This window comes from Thunnus maccoyii, chromosome 16, assembly GCF_910596095.1.
Source record: "Thunnus maccoyii chromosome 16, fThuMac1.1, whole genome shotgun sequence".
In the NCBI taxonomy this organism is placed as follows: Eukaryota; Metazoa; Chordata; class Actinopteri; order Scombriformes; family Scombridae; genus Thunnus; species Thunnus maccoyii.
The window spans coordinates 25,342,370-25,360,297 of NC_056548.1; the positions used below are offsets into that span (position 1 = coordinate 25,342,370).

Below are 17,928 nucleotides of genomic sequence, written 5' to 3' on the forward strand. Positions count from 1 at the left end.
TCAGGGTTGAGGGGAGAAGGAGAGAGATGGAGGGAGGAGACAGAAAGAGAGATGCATTGATAGAAAAACAGGAACATGGTGAGTGAAACAGAAAAGGGGGGAATGTGCACAAACCACAAAAAATAGAGAGGATGAGATGCTATAGCACCAGGGCTTTGTGCTCAGGCTCAAACTAATCTCATCATAATGGTTTTGCTACCATGACGTCAGCCAGAAGTGCCGGGCCCCCCGGGCCCCCCAGAGTGAAGATGGCTACCGGTGCCAAAGGTGGGGCCCCTTAAAGCTGGCCAGTAGATTCACAGGGTTTGTTTTCATCCATTCAGCTGGCCGGGGTGGGCTGAGATGGCCCACATTCCAAGTATCCCGACACTATGAAGAATGACATCATCTCTCACCCAGTCCTTTCAATGGGATAACCAGCGGCTGCATTATTGTGGTTTTGAAGAAGGGAAAAAAAAGGAAAAATCTGAAGGGTGTGAACTTCAAGGGGGTCTAATACAGATAGAAACCTCAAAGAAGCTTTAGATTCTTTGGTCAAAGCATTTTTCATCTCAACAGCATGATTTCAATGATTAATTGTGACTTGCACCCAGAGAAGATCATCCAGGGTCTACATTACCCAACACAATGAAGAATGCTGCTGTTATTTTCTATCAAGCAGAAAACTAGCTACCTCTTAGCAGCTCAGCATTTAACCTCTGACTCTCTGTCCTTCAATATTTACAGATTTCAGCTTTGGTTTGGACCACGATCCCCTCTCCACATCCTCGGGCTTAGAAATGGAGACTGAGAAGCCAGCTCGTCTCTGGCCTGTCGCCTGGTCGCCGGGTCAAAGCCCTGCTGTCCAAGCTGCTGCTGTTTGGAGGAGCTGATACTGGGAGCTGATGGGGAAATCAGCGAGAATGAAAACCCTGGATTTGAACCAGATGGGAGCTGAGCCTAGCAACTGATCTCTCGGCTTCTTCTTGCTCTCTCCATCTCCCCCTTGCTACTCCTCAGGCCTCTCAATTTAAGGTCTTATATGGAAGGGAGTTATGTGAGAGCAGGATATACGTCAGCCATGAAAAGGAGGATTTAGGTGTCCGCGACATGCATGTTGTACAGTTTGGGGGAGCAGGTAAGCTACCCCAGGACGAGAATTCCATTTAGAAATTGATATATGATTATATAAGGCTTTACATAAGATTTAAGGTGTATGAATAGGATAAAGAAAAAGTCAAGTACAGGAACAGGAAAACAGGAAAGGAGTGGCTGGCTGGGCTACAAGGGCTAATGCATAGATGCTGAGCTTATGTTTCATTTAGTTATTGTCAGGTAGAAGTGGTGCTGGTCTGCTTTTGAATGAAAGAAGAGAGAAAAGAGTTGAAGTCAAGGATTAGGACATCGGGTGGGTGGAGGAATGTTCATGTCATGCCAGCCAGAGGACTTTTCACTTTCCAGTTATGCAATATCCCACCATTTTCTTCCACCTCCACCCCCTCCACCCTCTGCTTTCAAGACGTGCTCCAATACCACATCCGCATCACATGGCCTCTCCTCATGACCGTAGCAACACCCAAGAAACACGCAGTCCCTCTCTCAATCTTCCAAAACAAAACCGAACCACTTTCCACTTTGCTGTGTAAAACTTTCTCTTGATGTGCCCCCGTCCACCTTCGCCAGCACGCTCCAGTTGGGAATTCACATAAACCAAAGCTAATATTGTTACACCTGCTGCGCAAGAGGGGAAAAAAGACATACCTTAGGCCTCTGAACTCCTTTCATATTTTCAACAGAACTGGCTATCGAGTAATGTTACAAATTAAAAAAGGGTGTCACGGTAGTGAGTTTTGACTGTCATGTCCGCCGCACACCGACTGACCTGACCTGTCATTCAATTTCCTGTTCTTCAAGACATGGTGGGCTTCTAAAATGTGCCGAGATAATACAGAGGATGTGGTGAAAAAAGAGAAAAAGCCCGGAGAGCACATTAAGACAACTTTTGTAAAAGAAAATGGCTTGATAAACACATTTAGAAAGAATTTTATTGCATGTCATTATAGCCTGTTGGCCGGCTCTAACAGTTACTAAATGCGTTTACTCTTCACTCACCATCAATTCAACTCAAAAAGTTGATGGGTTGATTTTGGGAAATAAAGATATTCTTAGAGAAAATGAGTTGAGAAGATAAAAAGTAATGTCTGCTCATTATGTATGTGTCTGGACACATTTAGCCTGTATAAAGACTGGAGAAAGCTGTTTAGCCACTAAACAAACCAATTGTGTTAATTAGTGAACTTAATAGTGTATTCAGACAAAATGTGAAGCACATTTTCACCCTGTGTTATTCGCACAAATTTGACTGCTGTCTGTCAGTCTGTTTATTCACCCCAAACAGCCAATGTACCTACTGAACAGGCATTAACAGTAGCTAGCTAGCATTGTATGTACCAACTGTGTGTGTGTGTGGGGTGTGTCAGCTTGGTGTCTGACTGATCTCTGAATTATCCAGATATGCCAGTTACAGTATTATCTCCAGTCTCTCTACTTTTTGGTCTCCTCTCTTTATGATTATGAAATGGATTCATAAAGCCCCAGGATGACTACGATCCTTTGTCACTTAATTTGGAACTTTTCCAACTCGTATGAATGCATATTTGTGCAGAGTGACTCACGACTTCCCTTTAATTTCATATGCAACAGTGACACATGTCAGAAATTTGCACTTCATTCACACTTTTACAACATAACTTGACTTGCTGTTTCCTCCTGCCTCCAGTAGCTAAGCTAGGCTAATACATAGACATGAGACTGACATCTATCTTCTTACTCACTCTCGAAAGGAAAATGTTTAACTATTAACACATTTCAAAGTAGTAATGATTTGGATGGATCTGAAATGATGAAGTGAAAGTGAGCATACTGAACTGCAAAGAGTGAGGAGCTTTTTTGGGCAGCCCTGGTCCTGGAAGTTAAAGTCAAGTTCCTTCTACAGCTTGGATGGGGATAAAACTCTCCCAGTTCAATCATCAGTGCAAATGATTAACAACTACATTAAAAATATGTTGTTTTGATAAAAAGTGTACAATCCTGTGACATAGAACTTAGGGGAAGAAGTTTACTTTGACTCCCAAGTTGCATTTTGGCAAAAAACATCCAATCACTAAATTTGCTACCGCTGTGGTTTGTGTCTTTGACTGGCTTCTTCTCCATAGCAAGGACAGCCAAGGCTCATGGGTACTGTAGTATTTACACTCATCCGCCATGCCTAATTGATGGACAGAACAGGATTTCTCAAAGACGAAGCTGTAATAATTGAAACTTAAAGAAAAATGTGAAATGGGAATACAGAATGAGGGAAAACACTTCCAGATTCAACGGCTCCTCCAACTTAGCAACTCTGTAGCTAACAAATGTATGATGTACTGTAATAACCCCCAGGGATTATCATGATGAAGATATCTTAGCTCTTGTGCCACTAATCATAGCTTATATAGCCGCATAAATTAATTTGCATGACATAACAGGAGTCAGATGATACAACATGTCTGTGGGAGACTTAAAATATTTATCTACACCATATGGAAAGAGTGTAAAGGAAGGGAGAGGGAAGAGTCGCAATGAAACATAGTAAACTCAGAGCAGTGTGGGAAAACCTAAATACCTGCTACTGTTTAGACTACACGTTCACTTCATGGAGACGGATGTACCGCATGAAAGGAGGTGGGGGCGTACAGTGCAGTGTACATAGGTGAAAAAGGGTGAGGAAAGTGGTTTATACATGTGTGTTTATCTAGCATAAAGGTGGAAGCAAGGAAATCTAACACCGAAATGTGAGGGAAAATACGTATGCAGGGACAGAAAAGGGCAAGTGAATGAGTGGGTGTGAGTGACTGGCATAGGAGTGGGAGTAGGTGTGTCTATGTGACAACTGATTGAGAATGTGTAAGGCTCCACCTAAATGGGAAATGTGTGTGGTCCAAGAATGACATCCTCTCCAGAGTGTGTGTGTGTGAATATGAAGTGGCATTTCCAGAGTGGATTTGAATGTCTTTACCTCATGTGAAGTCTTACGGTATTGGCTGAGAGGGTCAGCCTGGTGTAGCGCTGACATACACACACACACATGCCGTGTATATATCCTGCAGCAGTCTCTGGGCGAGACAGGAAGGCAGAGGAAAGACAGGCAAGATGGCAGGAAGTCATATGAGGCCTCAAGGGGACCCACAGGAAGCTGTAGCTGCCATTATTGACCCAAACGAGATTCAGTGAGTTTTTTTGTGAGCGTGTCTGCGTTCTATACCAGATATAGCCTCACAACTCGTCCTGGAGTTCTTCATGCAAGGCAAAGACTAACTCTGAATCATTAACCACAATCAAGACAAGGTCAAAGATTAACTTCTTACTCTTAAGATATCGTGTGAATGGTTTTAGTGGCATTACTGCCTTTTGGAAAGCATCACATCACACACACTGGGCTTGCACCATTTAGCAACGTTCAGATGAGTCATAGTATCCGCTCTTTGATGAATCAGTCAGTAGCTGGCCATTGCTAACACATTGCCTCTCCCATCCAAACAAAGCTTCACCACTTCCATGATAAGGAGGGCTCTGGGCAGTGAGAGCTGACTTTAAAGCAGAGCTAGGAAGAGACCATTAGAGATGGGAAGCCAGTTAGGCAGACAAATGTAAGGGAAGGAGGGAGGGAATCAGAAAGGAAAGAGGGTGCATCCCAAGGCGTACACTGGGGAGGAAACTCACTCCCAGTGGCTCAGCGGGTGGAGAACATTTCCATTCCCTCCAGTTATGCAACGCATTTTTGATTTGCGTCCGGCTCGACAAGTCACACTAGAGGGAACATTAGAAGAGGATTTATGTTTAAGAGTCCGGTGTTCCTGGAAACCAAAGTTAAGGCTACAAATGAAAAAAAGCCTAATTTTACCATCACTGCCTTAAGAAGAGAATTTGTGTGCCACTGAAGACAATGATTGGGAGTCACATGGGGTGGACACTATTAAAGGTTTTAGTGCACAGATGCGGTGCCTGACATTGGACAGCTGGGCCACTGCCCAAAGTGGTTGGATTAAAACTGCCCCAAATTATGAGACGCAGAAAGAAAGAATGAGGCACCCACATAGGGAAAGAGACAGACAGACGAAGCAGATAGAAAAAGAGGGCAGGACAGAGTGCAACAGAGAGAACACACACTAATCTGATGTCTGCCAGTACTGTACTTGCCAGATGTTGGCCTGGTAGACCTAGTTCGGTTGCACCAATTTCTTCAGATATACTGTATATAACATTGCAGAAGTGTGAAAGACTGGGTCTTTCTTTTTTAATGATTTGAGAAATAGTTGACTGATAGGTTGGGGAGAGCAACCTCTGCATGAAGAACAAAATGCAGATGCTGAGTCAGCATCTTTCTTTCTTCATAACTAATAAAATGAGTTGCTGCTTTAAATTCTATTCCATAGCATGTCTGCCCCCCTAGGTGTCCTCAAATCATTGTCTTAACAGTTTAAGCCTGCAGTGTTTCAGTGGCACTGTGTAGTTGGGTTCAGGCTTTTGCGAATGTGTCAACACATTGTGACCATATGCCGACCTTTCCACAGTAAACGCAATGTGTTCATTGCTATCAGCTGCAACTTGTAAATACCATTGTAGTTGTCCCCAAACAACCTCACACTTTGGTTTTTCTTTGAAGAAACAAAAATTGCATTTTGGGTTATCAAACTGCCACCAGTGAGAAATGTACTCAAGTACCCAAATGATTGAGCAGAACCAATTTTCAATTACGGTGCCTAAATATGAGAGCAATTTCACATTTGATGATAAAATGTTATTAGGAGGGAACTGCCCGATAAACAAAAATGAAGCTGTTATTGCTCTTGAAGCAGTGCCAAACTTCACACATGGCCTATATATCAACTATGCGTGCAAGCCTTGAAACACTGGTGGAAAGAAACTGTTTAAAATGCACCCAGATCCGTAAAACAGAATCCAGAGCTGCAGCACATTTGCTATCAGGAAATTCTGCGGCCATCTGCAAATGTGTAGTTTAATTGATGCGATCCATTAGCTCCTCTGATGTGGTCTTTGTTCATTGTGTCCAAATCAGTGGCGATTGCTTCCAGGTTCATTTGCATGGGTTTGTCGAGTTCGTTATCGGCACAGGAGGCTTTCATATGGGTCTATTGCAGGCTTGGAGGAGGGTTTATTCTTCAGACTTTCTCTATGATGAGTTGTGGCACATTTTGCAGAGGAGAGTCCATGTTAACACAGGGGAATCAAGAATCAACTTCCCACATGCTTATTTTGCAATATTAGTTTCTTTAGCTACACACCAAGGACAATAATTCTTCCCTCTTTTTCTGCATGCATTTTTTCATAAAGCACTAGAGAATATAGGAGAGGTTGTTTAAAGATTATACATTTTACCTTTTGACCAGTGCATAGGTATAATGTAGCAGAGAGCTGATAGCAGCTGAGGAAATTGTAGTTCTGTGATATCAGAACTTGCTGCTGTATCTCTGGGCAGTGACAACAGCCAAAATATCTGCAATAAAAGGTACCCATTTTATTACCATAGTGATATGCTTGTTTTTAAGCAATACTGCCTAGAATATTATTGTGACAAGTCAGCTCCAAAGTCTTTTCTTCCAATAAAAGTTTAAGCTGAGTGTGCACTGTGCAGTCTCTAGACACAGTGGAAGACCCCATTATGGATGTGAAGACACGTGGAGGTGGTTTACTCCTCCGTTTGGCCCAGATCTGTCGCTCCCACTACAGAGGCTCCATTGAGTCTCATTCTCCTCCTCAGGAGAGGCTTTCATAACAATAATCCCCGTCTCCCATTGCCATGGAAACACACTATGTTATGTTGTTCTCTATATTTCTTTATTTCCTCCCCTGTAGCACAGCTCTCTGCTTGTGTTACAAGCATTGTGTCCAGACTGAGTGACTGCTCAGGGTCTAGTTGTACAGATTTTTGGATGACTGGTCAAATATGTCAGCATGTCTTCTGGAGGAACAGTAAAACAGATGTGGAGGACCAATGGTTTGGCCAGATGACCATCATTAGGTAGGAGCAGTTTGTGCATTGGTCATCCAATCAAAGCAGACATGAATCAAACTGTCACAGGTTGAGTGATCATCTCACTGGAACATCACTTTTCCCTCTCAGACGTTCAAGCATGAGATTTTAACCTTTAAGTGCTGCATTCAATGCCGGGTTGCTGCAGTAAAACAAAACCAGAGCCCAACAAAGACATGACCCCAAAGACCAAACATCTGAGCTTGTGAAAGACACCATCAGCCATCCAACAACCATCTCAAGAATAATCTATTCGCAACATGTGGAAGGGCCGAGATCCAATGAGAAAATGCCAAATCCTCTTTTTCTCCTGGGTCGAAAAGCTGCAAGTTAAGAGGTTTTGAAATCGGGGATGGCTCCTTCTGCTCGGCTTCTTCCTCAGCTCATGCATCTGTGTCAGCCTCATCGCAAGCTCAGAAATTTACCCCGAACTAATCTGTGGGTCATCAATTCCTGTCAACCGTGAGGACTGCCGTGATTCGGGTAAGCGCTCCCATATGACAGGCATGTTTTTATTTTATCCAGCAATACATGTGTCTGTTCACTTTCACAAATCTTCTTATAACCTTTCTCCATGTAAAAACTTCCTTCATGAAAGAATTTAATGCCACATAGGCCATCATGTGTGTCAAACAGCAACCTGCTGGAACTTCAGAAGTAGGCTTTAGTTGTCATATAGCAGAAAGTGCCTTAGGTCATTCCAGTCTACTGATACTGATTGAGGCAATCGATGTCTTGATTGCTACAATCCTAACTTTTAATTTTCTCTAATCAAGCCAAAAAATATACTGCAGCTACTGAGGTTTAATGGCTTGTGCATTGCCAGTGATTATAAAAGGAGCCTCGACAGCAAATTTAGGGTCAACTCAGGTCAATTGGCTGGAAAAATGGGGGAAGGATCACCATTGGGAAAACATCTGCCTTGATAACAGTGAATCATTTCCTATCACAAATGGAATTTCACTTAATCTCTTGAATTGAATTTGACAGTTGGAGGAGTGATATATCCTGCAGGCGGTGAAGTTTAGCATTCCCCAAGACTAAGACTCGACAGCGCCAGAAGCAGTTCAGTAGCCACACTGTTGAACACATTGTTGAGAGAGGGAGAGTGAGAGAAGCAGGAAATCTGAGGTTGTGGAAGAAAGACAGAAACGCTGAGATGGAGACAGACAGGACCAAAACAGACCATGAGACAGGAACTTAGCAAACAAAGGGACAGAAACAGCAAAGCCCAGCTAAGCCAGAACAAGCTTGAATGGCAGATGAGACCCACAGCAGACTTCTCCATTCTGACAGCTGTGCCCTGATCCCTCTTCACACCATGGGTACATGCCAATACAGCCATGCCAGGCTGGCATCAGCACAGACTAACAACCTCTGCCAACAAGCGTGATCTGGGCACGAGATGGGAAGCGTCAGGCACGGGCCTGCATGTAGTGGAAAGGATGAGCTTCTGAATCTGTGGAATGGGGGGGTTGGCGGCAGGAGTAGGGTGCGGCCTCACCCAACCATCAAGATACCCTCCACAAGACCCAATTCCTTCCATTCCTATTCCTAAACCTGTTTGGTCAGGATAATGAGCAACATGTAAAGGAAGAATCAGGATGCTCAGCATTAGAAAATACAAAATTCCAGGATTTATATTGTACCAAAGTACTGTTCTGAGCATCCTTCATATATTTTTCATGTGTTTTCACATTCGTGTGGTGCTTTTCCGTATGGTGTCTAATTCTGGAAATCGATCCTCAGTCCAGCTTCCCTAACAGCACAGAACTGGTGAACGGGCTCATTAAACTTTCAGTCAATGGCAACAGGTGCTGCAAATACGCAGGTTATCCAGCTACCTGTTCTTGATCCTGAAAATGTGCCGCTATAATTTGGAATCTTACAAAAATCTTTCTGCCAGCAGACTGTCAAAGTAGTTCCACTTCAACAGGCAGTTAACTCACATGGTACAAAACTGTAAGACTGAGTCATGCATTATGTGGCACGTGATTCTTATTGCAGGAGCATTCAGTCGGCAAAACGCCTAGTTGATCACTACTTGCACTACTGAAACAATTGAAGGGGTGATGATTCCAAACCACAAAGACAAACAAAATGATAAATATACACATAACTGGTTGGATTCATCGGGAGCATACATTTGCTTTGGATGACCTTCTTAAGAAATCATTCAACTTGCTTGCTCAAATATTCATATCCTTCTATCTTTACTCACCACCAGTTCTGAGAATCGTGCATGCAGCTCCTCAGCGGGCGGCATGGGGGCGCTGAACTCCAGGAGCTGCAGGGGCACGCTGTCCTTCAGGTTGATCTCCGGGGGCTCGCTGCTGCCAAAGCAGCACAGGAAGCCCAGGCCCGGCCGCGTCCTCTTCCTGGGGGGCATGGTGGCTGTGGTGACACAGGTGGCAGTGGTGGTGCTGGACCAGGAGGGTATAGGAAGGGACCAAGGGGCAGGGGGGGGGAGTGGAGAGGAGGACGAGGCTGCTATCTAGGGGGCATGATCTAGAAGAGAAAAAGAAAGAGGGAGAAGGTTACATAGAGACACTGAAATTCCAAGCAAGGCTATGTTTGGTCTCCCCAGTGTCATTACGAATGACTTACAGTGACAGTCAGTACATTTAGACAAGCATGTTTAATGTCATAATGCATGACATTTTCATATGCAATAAATTATTTGTTGTACTCTTCATCACAACAATAATTCAACCTATTCTCAGTTCATGAACCTCTGAGTATGCTTGTCTACACATCCAGTATCTGGTACTGTACATGTTTCCGTGGAAAGAAATCATTTGGTGCGCAGGAAGTGAAGCAATTTATGTTTCCAGCAGCACAGTTTTGTTTGGAATAAATACAGGAAGACACATGAGCAGCAACAGCCACCACAGACAAACAAAGGAAAAAATTCTGCTGAAAGAAACTCATTAATTCCATCAAGAGAAAATCTAAGGAAGAAGACAGCACTGGAAATACAGATTGATTAACAAGTGATCTCTGGAAATTGCTGTGCCGGAATGCCTACCACCACAGATGGCACCAAAATCAAAAAAGGAGGAACTTGATGGTTGCCAATTTAAGCCAAAGCAGCAAGTGCAAGACTGTTAACAGCTTCCATCTCATAAAAAGAGAATAAAAAAGAGAATTTCTTGCCAAATTTTCTTTTTTCCCTTCAATATGTCCATATGAACATGTGCCAGGATGAAGATGTTCATGCTGTGAGGCGAGAGGGCACAGAGACAGCAGGGACCGCCATCATATCCTCGTCTTGACATCAGTTGCTCTTTTGCCTCAACAAAGAAACCTCTTGTCCGTGAAGTACAATGGTGCCTGTGCAGTGTGTGTGTGTGTGTCTGTGCGTTGTTTGTGCGGAGTTGCACTGAGCTGTCCCAGCCGTGCTCTCACTCCTCCAATGGAGCGGACACTGTGTATATGTGTGTGTATGGACAGTGGTGAATGACACCCACTACAACAGAAGCGGATGACTGAATGGGCCAAGATACCCTAAAGGATTTCCTCAATGCCACGAAAAGGATATGGGTGGTCTTCACTGTATGAATAATACACTCTTTACACTATATTATGTCCTATCAGGCATACACACACACTTACACAATACGAGCATACACCCACAGCAGCTCACACAGTTGCCAAAGCTCTTCTTTATGCAACAGTTTACAGCATTTGCGAATGAATGGATCTCAAGCCTGTTATGCAAAAACTGTGGACATGCAAATCCAGCAGAATTTTTTTTTTTTTTTTACCAAGAAATCAATTTTGGAGCCATTTATGTGAAATACAATAAAAAATCTTCCTTGAAGTTGCCAATACTATAAGAGCACAGAACCAAGACCAACTGACGCAGGTTTTAAAAGGCAAATACTCCCGTATAACAGCCAGATTTTATGCCTTTACTGATATTTGTACATAACCAAACAAGCATTAAGTAATGCCTAGAGCTTTGCACCCATCTGTTTAATATGGCAGTGAAAGTTTATGACTTCAGTTTCCACAAGAAGCCACAATCTACTACATCTTGACTGAGCACGACTCTTCGCCATCACTCTCTCACACGTTCACTCAGCGTAGGAGTTCTCACTGCGCCGTCTAAAAATAGCCGAATGGTAAATTCTTTATGAATGCGCCGGGCCTTCGACAGGAGCTTAAAGGGGAAAAAATGAAAAGAGAAAACACCACATTTCCATTTTGCCCCTTCGTCTTTTGCTCATTTGCTTTTTCCGCCTCCTTGAATCTGCCATTCCTGTCAAGGCAGAAGAGCAGAGTTGTGTACAGCTACAAATGAACTGCAGGCTATTTTAAATGAAAAGCAACCAAAGATTGTTCCCGTTGTGTTGAACACGCCTGTGCAACCATCAGTGTGTTGATTTATTAGTATTTCAATACAGTATCTTAAATTATTCCGTGTGATCACCTTCACATATGGTGACTGTTTCATAGTCATTGCATCAGAGTGCTGAATGTCACTTGTAGCATGTGTGGCATTTTCTATATGTGTTCCTGTGTGTGTGGTACATTTAATACTGCACTCGCGTGTGTGTTATGATAGCCGAGGTGTCAATTCCTGAACACCCCCCCCCCCATCAGAGCAGAATTAACCTGAGACCCTACTGAGCACCTGCTCCTCCTACTTTCTCTGCACTGTGTATGCAACCTGTTGCTGTTAAGTACCATCAGAGGCAATACAATCTGCAGATTACAGATGTCATCTTCATTATATCTTGCACAATATTAACCGAAATAATAAGAGTATTAAAAATTAAACTTTGACACAGGGCCTCTCTGCAAGGGTGCAAGATTATATAGAATAAGGAACCTGCCTGAAAGCCTTTATTTTAGTTTATATTGTGCTTTCAACCAAATTTACTACTACTTTAATTTACTGAACTGAATCAAAATGATCAAATTACCACAAATCAGACAGTGATGGGGAAACTTCCCACTTTGCCCAGTTGGGACGCCATTGTCCCCCAAAATCTCTGTCCCTACAGTCTCAATCTTAACATTGCAGAGAAGCCACAATCTGAAAATAAAGTGTAAACTTCTCCTACGTCAACATCCACTTTTTTTTTTCCAGCGGAGGCACAGTTCTGACAAACTATGACAACTGGCATAGAGTATTATGCTGAACAAGTTGCAGAGATGCTGCATTAACTTCTTTTAAACCAGATGTAGCATGGCATGCTCACCACAAATGCATGGATGTACAGTATAAGCATATATGAGTATTCACTGTGGTGAGTCAGTGGTAAAAAGGAAACAGTGCAGCACTTTAAAACAGTGAGATGACAGATAAAAAAAAGTGCACTTTAGGGAGGTAAATCATGGAGATTTTTCCATACATTTACACTTGAAAAGGCTATGCCTCAGACTATTAAGAGAGACAGCTTTTCATCGTTTTTATTAAGATAAAGTATGAGCTGGTGCCAGATCTTTACGGTGGTGAGTTAGTTATTGTTGCTGCGGACAGCTGGCGTAGCCTAATGGAAAAGAGGCCGCTCTACAGGGGTTTTAAAGCCATTCAGCAAAAAACGCAACCTAAACCTCTTGTCCAGTGTCAGTGTGTTTATGTGTGTGTCTGCTTCTATCTTCACTCTCCCACAGAGCCCCACGTGCGGGCAGTCCTCACTCAACACCAGTTCTGTTGGCCTGCTTCCAGTCTATGCCCAGGGAAAGTAGGCCAAGGAATCCAAATACACACATACAGTCTATACACACAGATATACTGTATATACTAGGAAATATAAGGAACATTGGAGACTATTTGTAACATTTGTCACTCTCTGTATGGCGGAGTCACCACACAATCCAAATCGACCATGTCCACTGCCATATGCGGCCTGAGAGCCCCTCTTATCTCCCAGCTTTTCATTTCATCCCTCTCTGACTCGCTGTCATCTTCCATTATTCCTTTCTTTCAGGGTGAATGGAGTGACATTTCCCTCTGTCAACCCCCCTCTGACAGTAACATCTGTCATTTTTCCTCACTACTTCTCATATCTCCTCCTACCATCTTTATTCCCCATTTTCAAGTCTTCTTTTCTTTCCTCCCTCTATGCTCATGCATTCCCTGCTTTAAAGACAGTTTTACTCCTTTTCTTTTTTAAAAAAAGAAGGTAAATATACTTATTTGCTTTCTTTCCATGCCAACCTATGTCTGTTCTTTCATTACAGAGCTGGAGTCAGGACATGGTTAGCCTAGCTTAGTACAAAGACTGGAGGCAGGGGGAAAACAGCTAGCTTTGCTCTGACTGTGATAAATACACCTAGCAACACTTCTAATGCTCATATGTCATTTGTTTACCTGTAAATACATATAATTGTTAAATTAATAAAAACACCATAGGGGGTTGTATACCACATGCTAAAACTGCACAGAGCCAAACCAGAAACCTGTGCTCACTAACCATATCTAGCTAACCGTGCTATAGCCAAAAATGCTACACAGAAGTGTTGGACAGATGAATACACTGTTATCAACAAGCTGTAACATCACAATTGTTGTTCATGTACAGGTTAAACAAACACAATAAGAGAGCTTTATAGGTGTATTATTTCATTTTGGACAGTGCTAGCTATTTTCCCCTGCTTTGGTCTTATGCTAAGCTAGGCTAACTACATTCTGTGTTTTGCTCTGTGCTTTAAGATACAGACATGGGATTGATATTGATCGCACTCACTCTCATTTTAATCTTTTTTTAAAAAGTAGATAAGTGTATTTCCCAAACTATTCTTTGAACTACATTTGTTCTATTTTTCTCTGCGTCACATTTACTTTCCTCTCCATTTTCATACTCGCCCTCTTTTTTTTTTCTGTCATTCCCTCTCTGGTCTTTTTCTTGTCAGTGAGTTGTCACACATCCCGACACTTGAGAGTTGGAAAACGGAACACACATACGCACAGACTTCCCTACATTTCCCTGCACATCACTGGGAAACAGATGTATGTATAGCTGAGTGATAAGTCACAGGAAAAGGAAGCTATCACTGAAAGAGTGAAAGCGTGTGGATCTCTATAGCCTAGTGCTAATTAAAACCATCTGTGTGCGTATCCAAATTGGAGATGCAGGAAGAGGTGTATAGAGATTTGTCACAGCTAACTGCTTGTCATGACAGACAAGAATTTCTGCTACACACACACACACACACCTGTGGAAAGCATGAAAACACACACATTGATGAATTCCCTGCTTACATGCAGTTGGAACAAACACTCTGCATCGTGTGCACACAGCCATACAGTCACATGTTCACACGCGTTAAAATTCAGACACACCCACTCAAGATTCAGATGTAAGCGCATGCACACATGCAGTATTTGCATACTCACACACCAAGAGCCCTGAAGCAGAGAGAGGAGCCTGCTGGCTGCTCTGTGTTTGAAGGGTCTGGAGAGCAGCCGAGCAGAGAGAGAAAGAGACAGAGAGATGAGAAGGAGGTGAGGGAGGGAGGCAGGGATAAAGGGAGATGCTGCTGCCACTTCTCATTCAGCCCACTACCTCATCGCCTCATCCCCAGCGCCGGGAAGTAGGTCAGTGGAGGAGGAGGAGGGAGCAGCAGTGAGGAGAGACGAGCTGCTGCTGGTGTGTGATTGTGTGTGTGTGTGTGTGTGTGCGGAGGAGAAAGATAGAAGAAGAAGTGTACAGCTATGCAGAGATCAGTCTCTCAAAACATCTGTGCCTGCGTAATTTCATTTCTAATCTGTCACACAACACAATGCTTTTAGTACAAAATACAAAATTCAGACAGGAATCAAGCTCCTGTTTTTACCATCGCTCGTGAATGCACACTGTTAGACCAAATCAGAAAAAGCTGCATCACTGTCTTTCCTTTCATTTTTTTACTCTGCACAATACATTCCTTTTTTCTCCTCAAACAGAGCTCCTGCAGTGTGCTTTTAAATCAAAATGCTTGCTCACTTTCTCCGTCTTCATTTTCTTGCCTTCCCTGCCCTCGTCCACACCCCAGTACCTCTACCTGCCCCCTACTTTCACACAAAGTCAGTGCTCTTGTCATCTTATTTGTAATACACGGATGGTTGAATGAGGTCGAATCCAGCTCTTTTTCACAGTTCTTTCTCATGCCATCCAGATACAGTGACAAGGATACTAGAAGCCGAAACTAGAAGCTGCAATAAAACTGGTAGAAACAAACAAGTAAAATAGGCGAAGGCAGAAAAGAAACAGCAAGATTATTTTAAAGAGGCACTGAATAAAAGATCAGAGGCAAGCCTGCAGCACACATTTTTTTCTTTCTTTTTTTTTTTTTTTTTTTTTTTTTTGCACACACATTGTTTCTGGGTCCCACAAATGAGGACCATTCCTCCGGGGTGCTGTGCCGTGGAGGAGGGTACAGACAGGCTTACGTAAGCAACCAGCACCAGAGATGGGGGAGCAGTGCCACGCTGGCACAAGCAGGAACAAGATGCCAAATGCAGTGGAGATTAAGGGACTGGCATTGGTTTGGCAAAAAATTTGGCATGCAGCTGGTGAGACACACACCCACACAACTGACTGAGGCAACACACCAGTGTTGCATGTCAAAACTGCACCAGTCAACTATAATCCTTCAGATTTCAGTCCTGGTTGATTTGGAGACACCTATGATTATTGTGGAATAGCAAGTGCATTTTAATTATATAGTTCCAAGAGTTGCATTCAAAATGACATGTATCAATTACTGGGGGGTGAGGGGGGGGGGCAGCTTCTCTGTTGGAAAGAAGAGCAATTACTACGCAATTGGAATCCTGCACATGGAAGGCGGACTCCACCAGTAACAATGAAAACTATGACATAATGGTGATTTCAGAATGTAAATCCATTGATGGGTAGTGTTGAAGGATTATAACTTAAACAACACATTATTTCTATTTTAGTTTTTGTAGATTCACAAACCTTTCCTCAAACTGATACAGCCACAAACAGCTGATAACAAATCACAACACAAGAGTAAAATCCTGACTCTCTTTTGAACCACAAAGCCACTGCACCGGCTACCATGACCATGCTGTGTGCATTTATTGTGATACAGGATTTCTGGATACTAAAGATCAGATGACTTTTTAACAAAAGGCATCTGGAGATGCCAACATGGAAGGACTCCACTGCGGATTTAGTGGTCAACACTTACTGGAAAGTCTTCATGTTGTTATGTTGGCACATGTCTACATTTCCCAATATTTGTGAGTAGTCCTGGTTGTGTATTGGTGTGTAAAAATTGCATGTGTCCCTTGACATGGAAGTGAAGTACTCCTACTCATTAATTTGACATGAAGTGGCTATTCAACCCAACCATTGGACACACTGGAGCCATGCCACCCTTTGGATGTCGGTGCCCCAGACATGCCCTCTCAAACATGCCCTACCCTGCCTTTCTACTGTCTGGCTGTCTGTCCAATGACTAATGGATCTACCCCCAAATTCTGTCCTCCCCCTCCAAAGCCACTGGCTCCAAGCCAAATCACCTGGGACACTGAAAACTAATTCTCCCATGGCCCCCAACCGGACCCATGGCCCACCCACAGTTATTGCTTCAGGCCTTTGTGGAAGCCACATCGGTCTTGCTCTGTTAGGGTCAGAGGCCACACTGTAGTGCTAATCAGTTATATTAATGCAATATACAGGCATGTACCCCCTCCACACACACACACACACATACAAATACACAATTCAAGTCTGTACTGTCTCAAAGCAATGAAAGTACTATTATTCATGCATCACTTCCTCAATTACATGGAGTTTAGCAGCATGGGTGGTCAATTTTATAAAAGATTTGTGTACAGAAATGACAATATGTGATTGATCTGGAACAACTGGCATGACTAATAGACAAGATCCATCCGTGATAAAAATAAGAAATGCACTGTACATTAGAAATGCACAGCACTGAGCCCACCACACACATAGTGACTCGCATTCCTGAGGTATGACATCACCCATCTATTCCAGTACAGATCTCAGTGGTTAGCAGCGAGTTACAGCCTCAACTGACAAATGACCAGAGCTGTCAGTGGAGGAGCTGCCATTATTTCACGGTACATTTGCATGCGATGCATTCCTGCACTCGTTCTGAAAGCACACATTCTGCTAGGGATTTCATGTTGGAAGGCCAGTGCTTCCATGAGTCTCTACAGCGAGTGGCTTTCTCATGTGAACCTGGACAATGGGCCAGAGGATTTGGTTTGGACAATTCTGCTGGGGCCTAACAGGGTAGGCGAACACAGACAGGGATAGCTCATTCTGACTGTGTGATGTTAAATTTTCTCCCCAAGCTTCTGAGTGGGACTGTTATTTTTAGCTATGACAGCAGGGTCTCTCCGTGAAATATTCTTGGCCTCTTTGATTGGCTTAGCAAACACATAAAATGAGAAGGGAAGATAATGATTTCAGAAATGATGTTAGGAATGTTTTTATTGTCATTTCTGACAGCAACAAAATGTCAACAGTTTGCTGGTAAGGTGTCTTCTGCCAAGTTCATGGGTACCATGTTGGAATAACATGTAAGGCTATACAGTTAACTATAACAGGCTTCCTCTACAGACACTCTCAAAGGGTTTGAGGCGGCTGCTGATAAGAGCTGTCCGTGCTCTTATTGTGCCTACGTGCATCTTCCAGGAAGTAGCCCTGGATCAGAGGATCAGAAACGCACCCTTCCCTTGGCCCCCCACTCTTTTTACCATTCCTCTCTACCTCTCTAATTTCTTAACTTCTTTCAATCGCTTCCTCTCTGCCCTGCAATCAGATAGGGAAAGCTGCAAGGATGACACAGCTGAAAACCTATTCAGCTATCGGACTTAGTGCTGTGCCTTCAAAAGGTGTCACCAGGACATTGTCTGG

At 43.2% G+C, this 17,928-nt stretch overlaps 1 protein-coding gene across 5 annotated transcripts in view; it reads right to left on the reverse strand.

The window, feature by feature from the left end:
* Window positions 1-17,928, reverse strand: part of daam2 (dishevelled associated activator of morphogenesis 2) — a 94,323-nt gene that overhangs the window by 49,117 nt on the left and 27,278 nt on the right. For 4 of the 5 annotated variants that reach the window (XM_042436862.1, XM_042436858.1, XM_042436860.1 and 1 more), the window contains one exon: window positions 9,294-9,580. In XM_042436862.1, the coding sequence (XP_042292796.1) occupies window positions 9,294-9,461 (168 nt within the window). In that variant the 5' untranslated portion in view covers window positions 9,462-9,580. Of the gene's footprint in view, window positions 1-9,293; window positions 9,581-14,423; window positions 14,448-17,928 lie in introns of those variants that run through there. The other variant, XM_042436861.1, reaches the window with a different exon arrangement.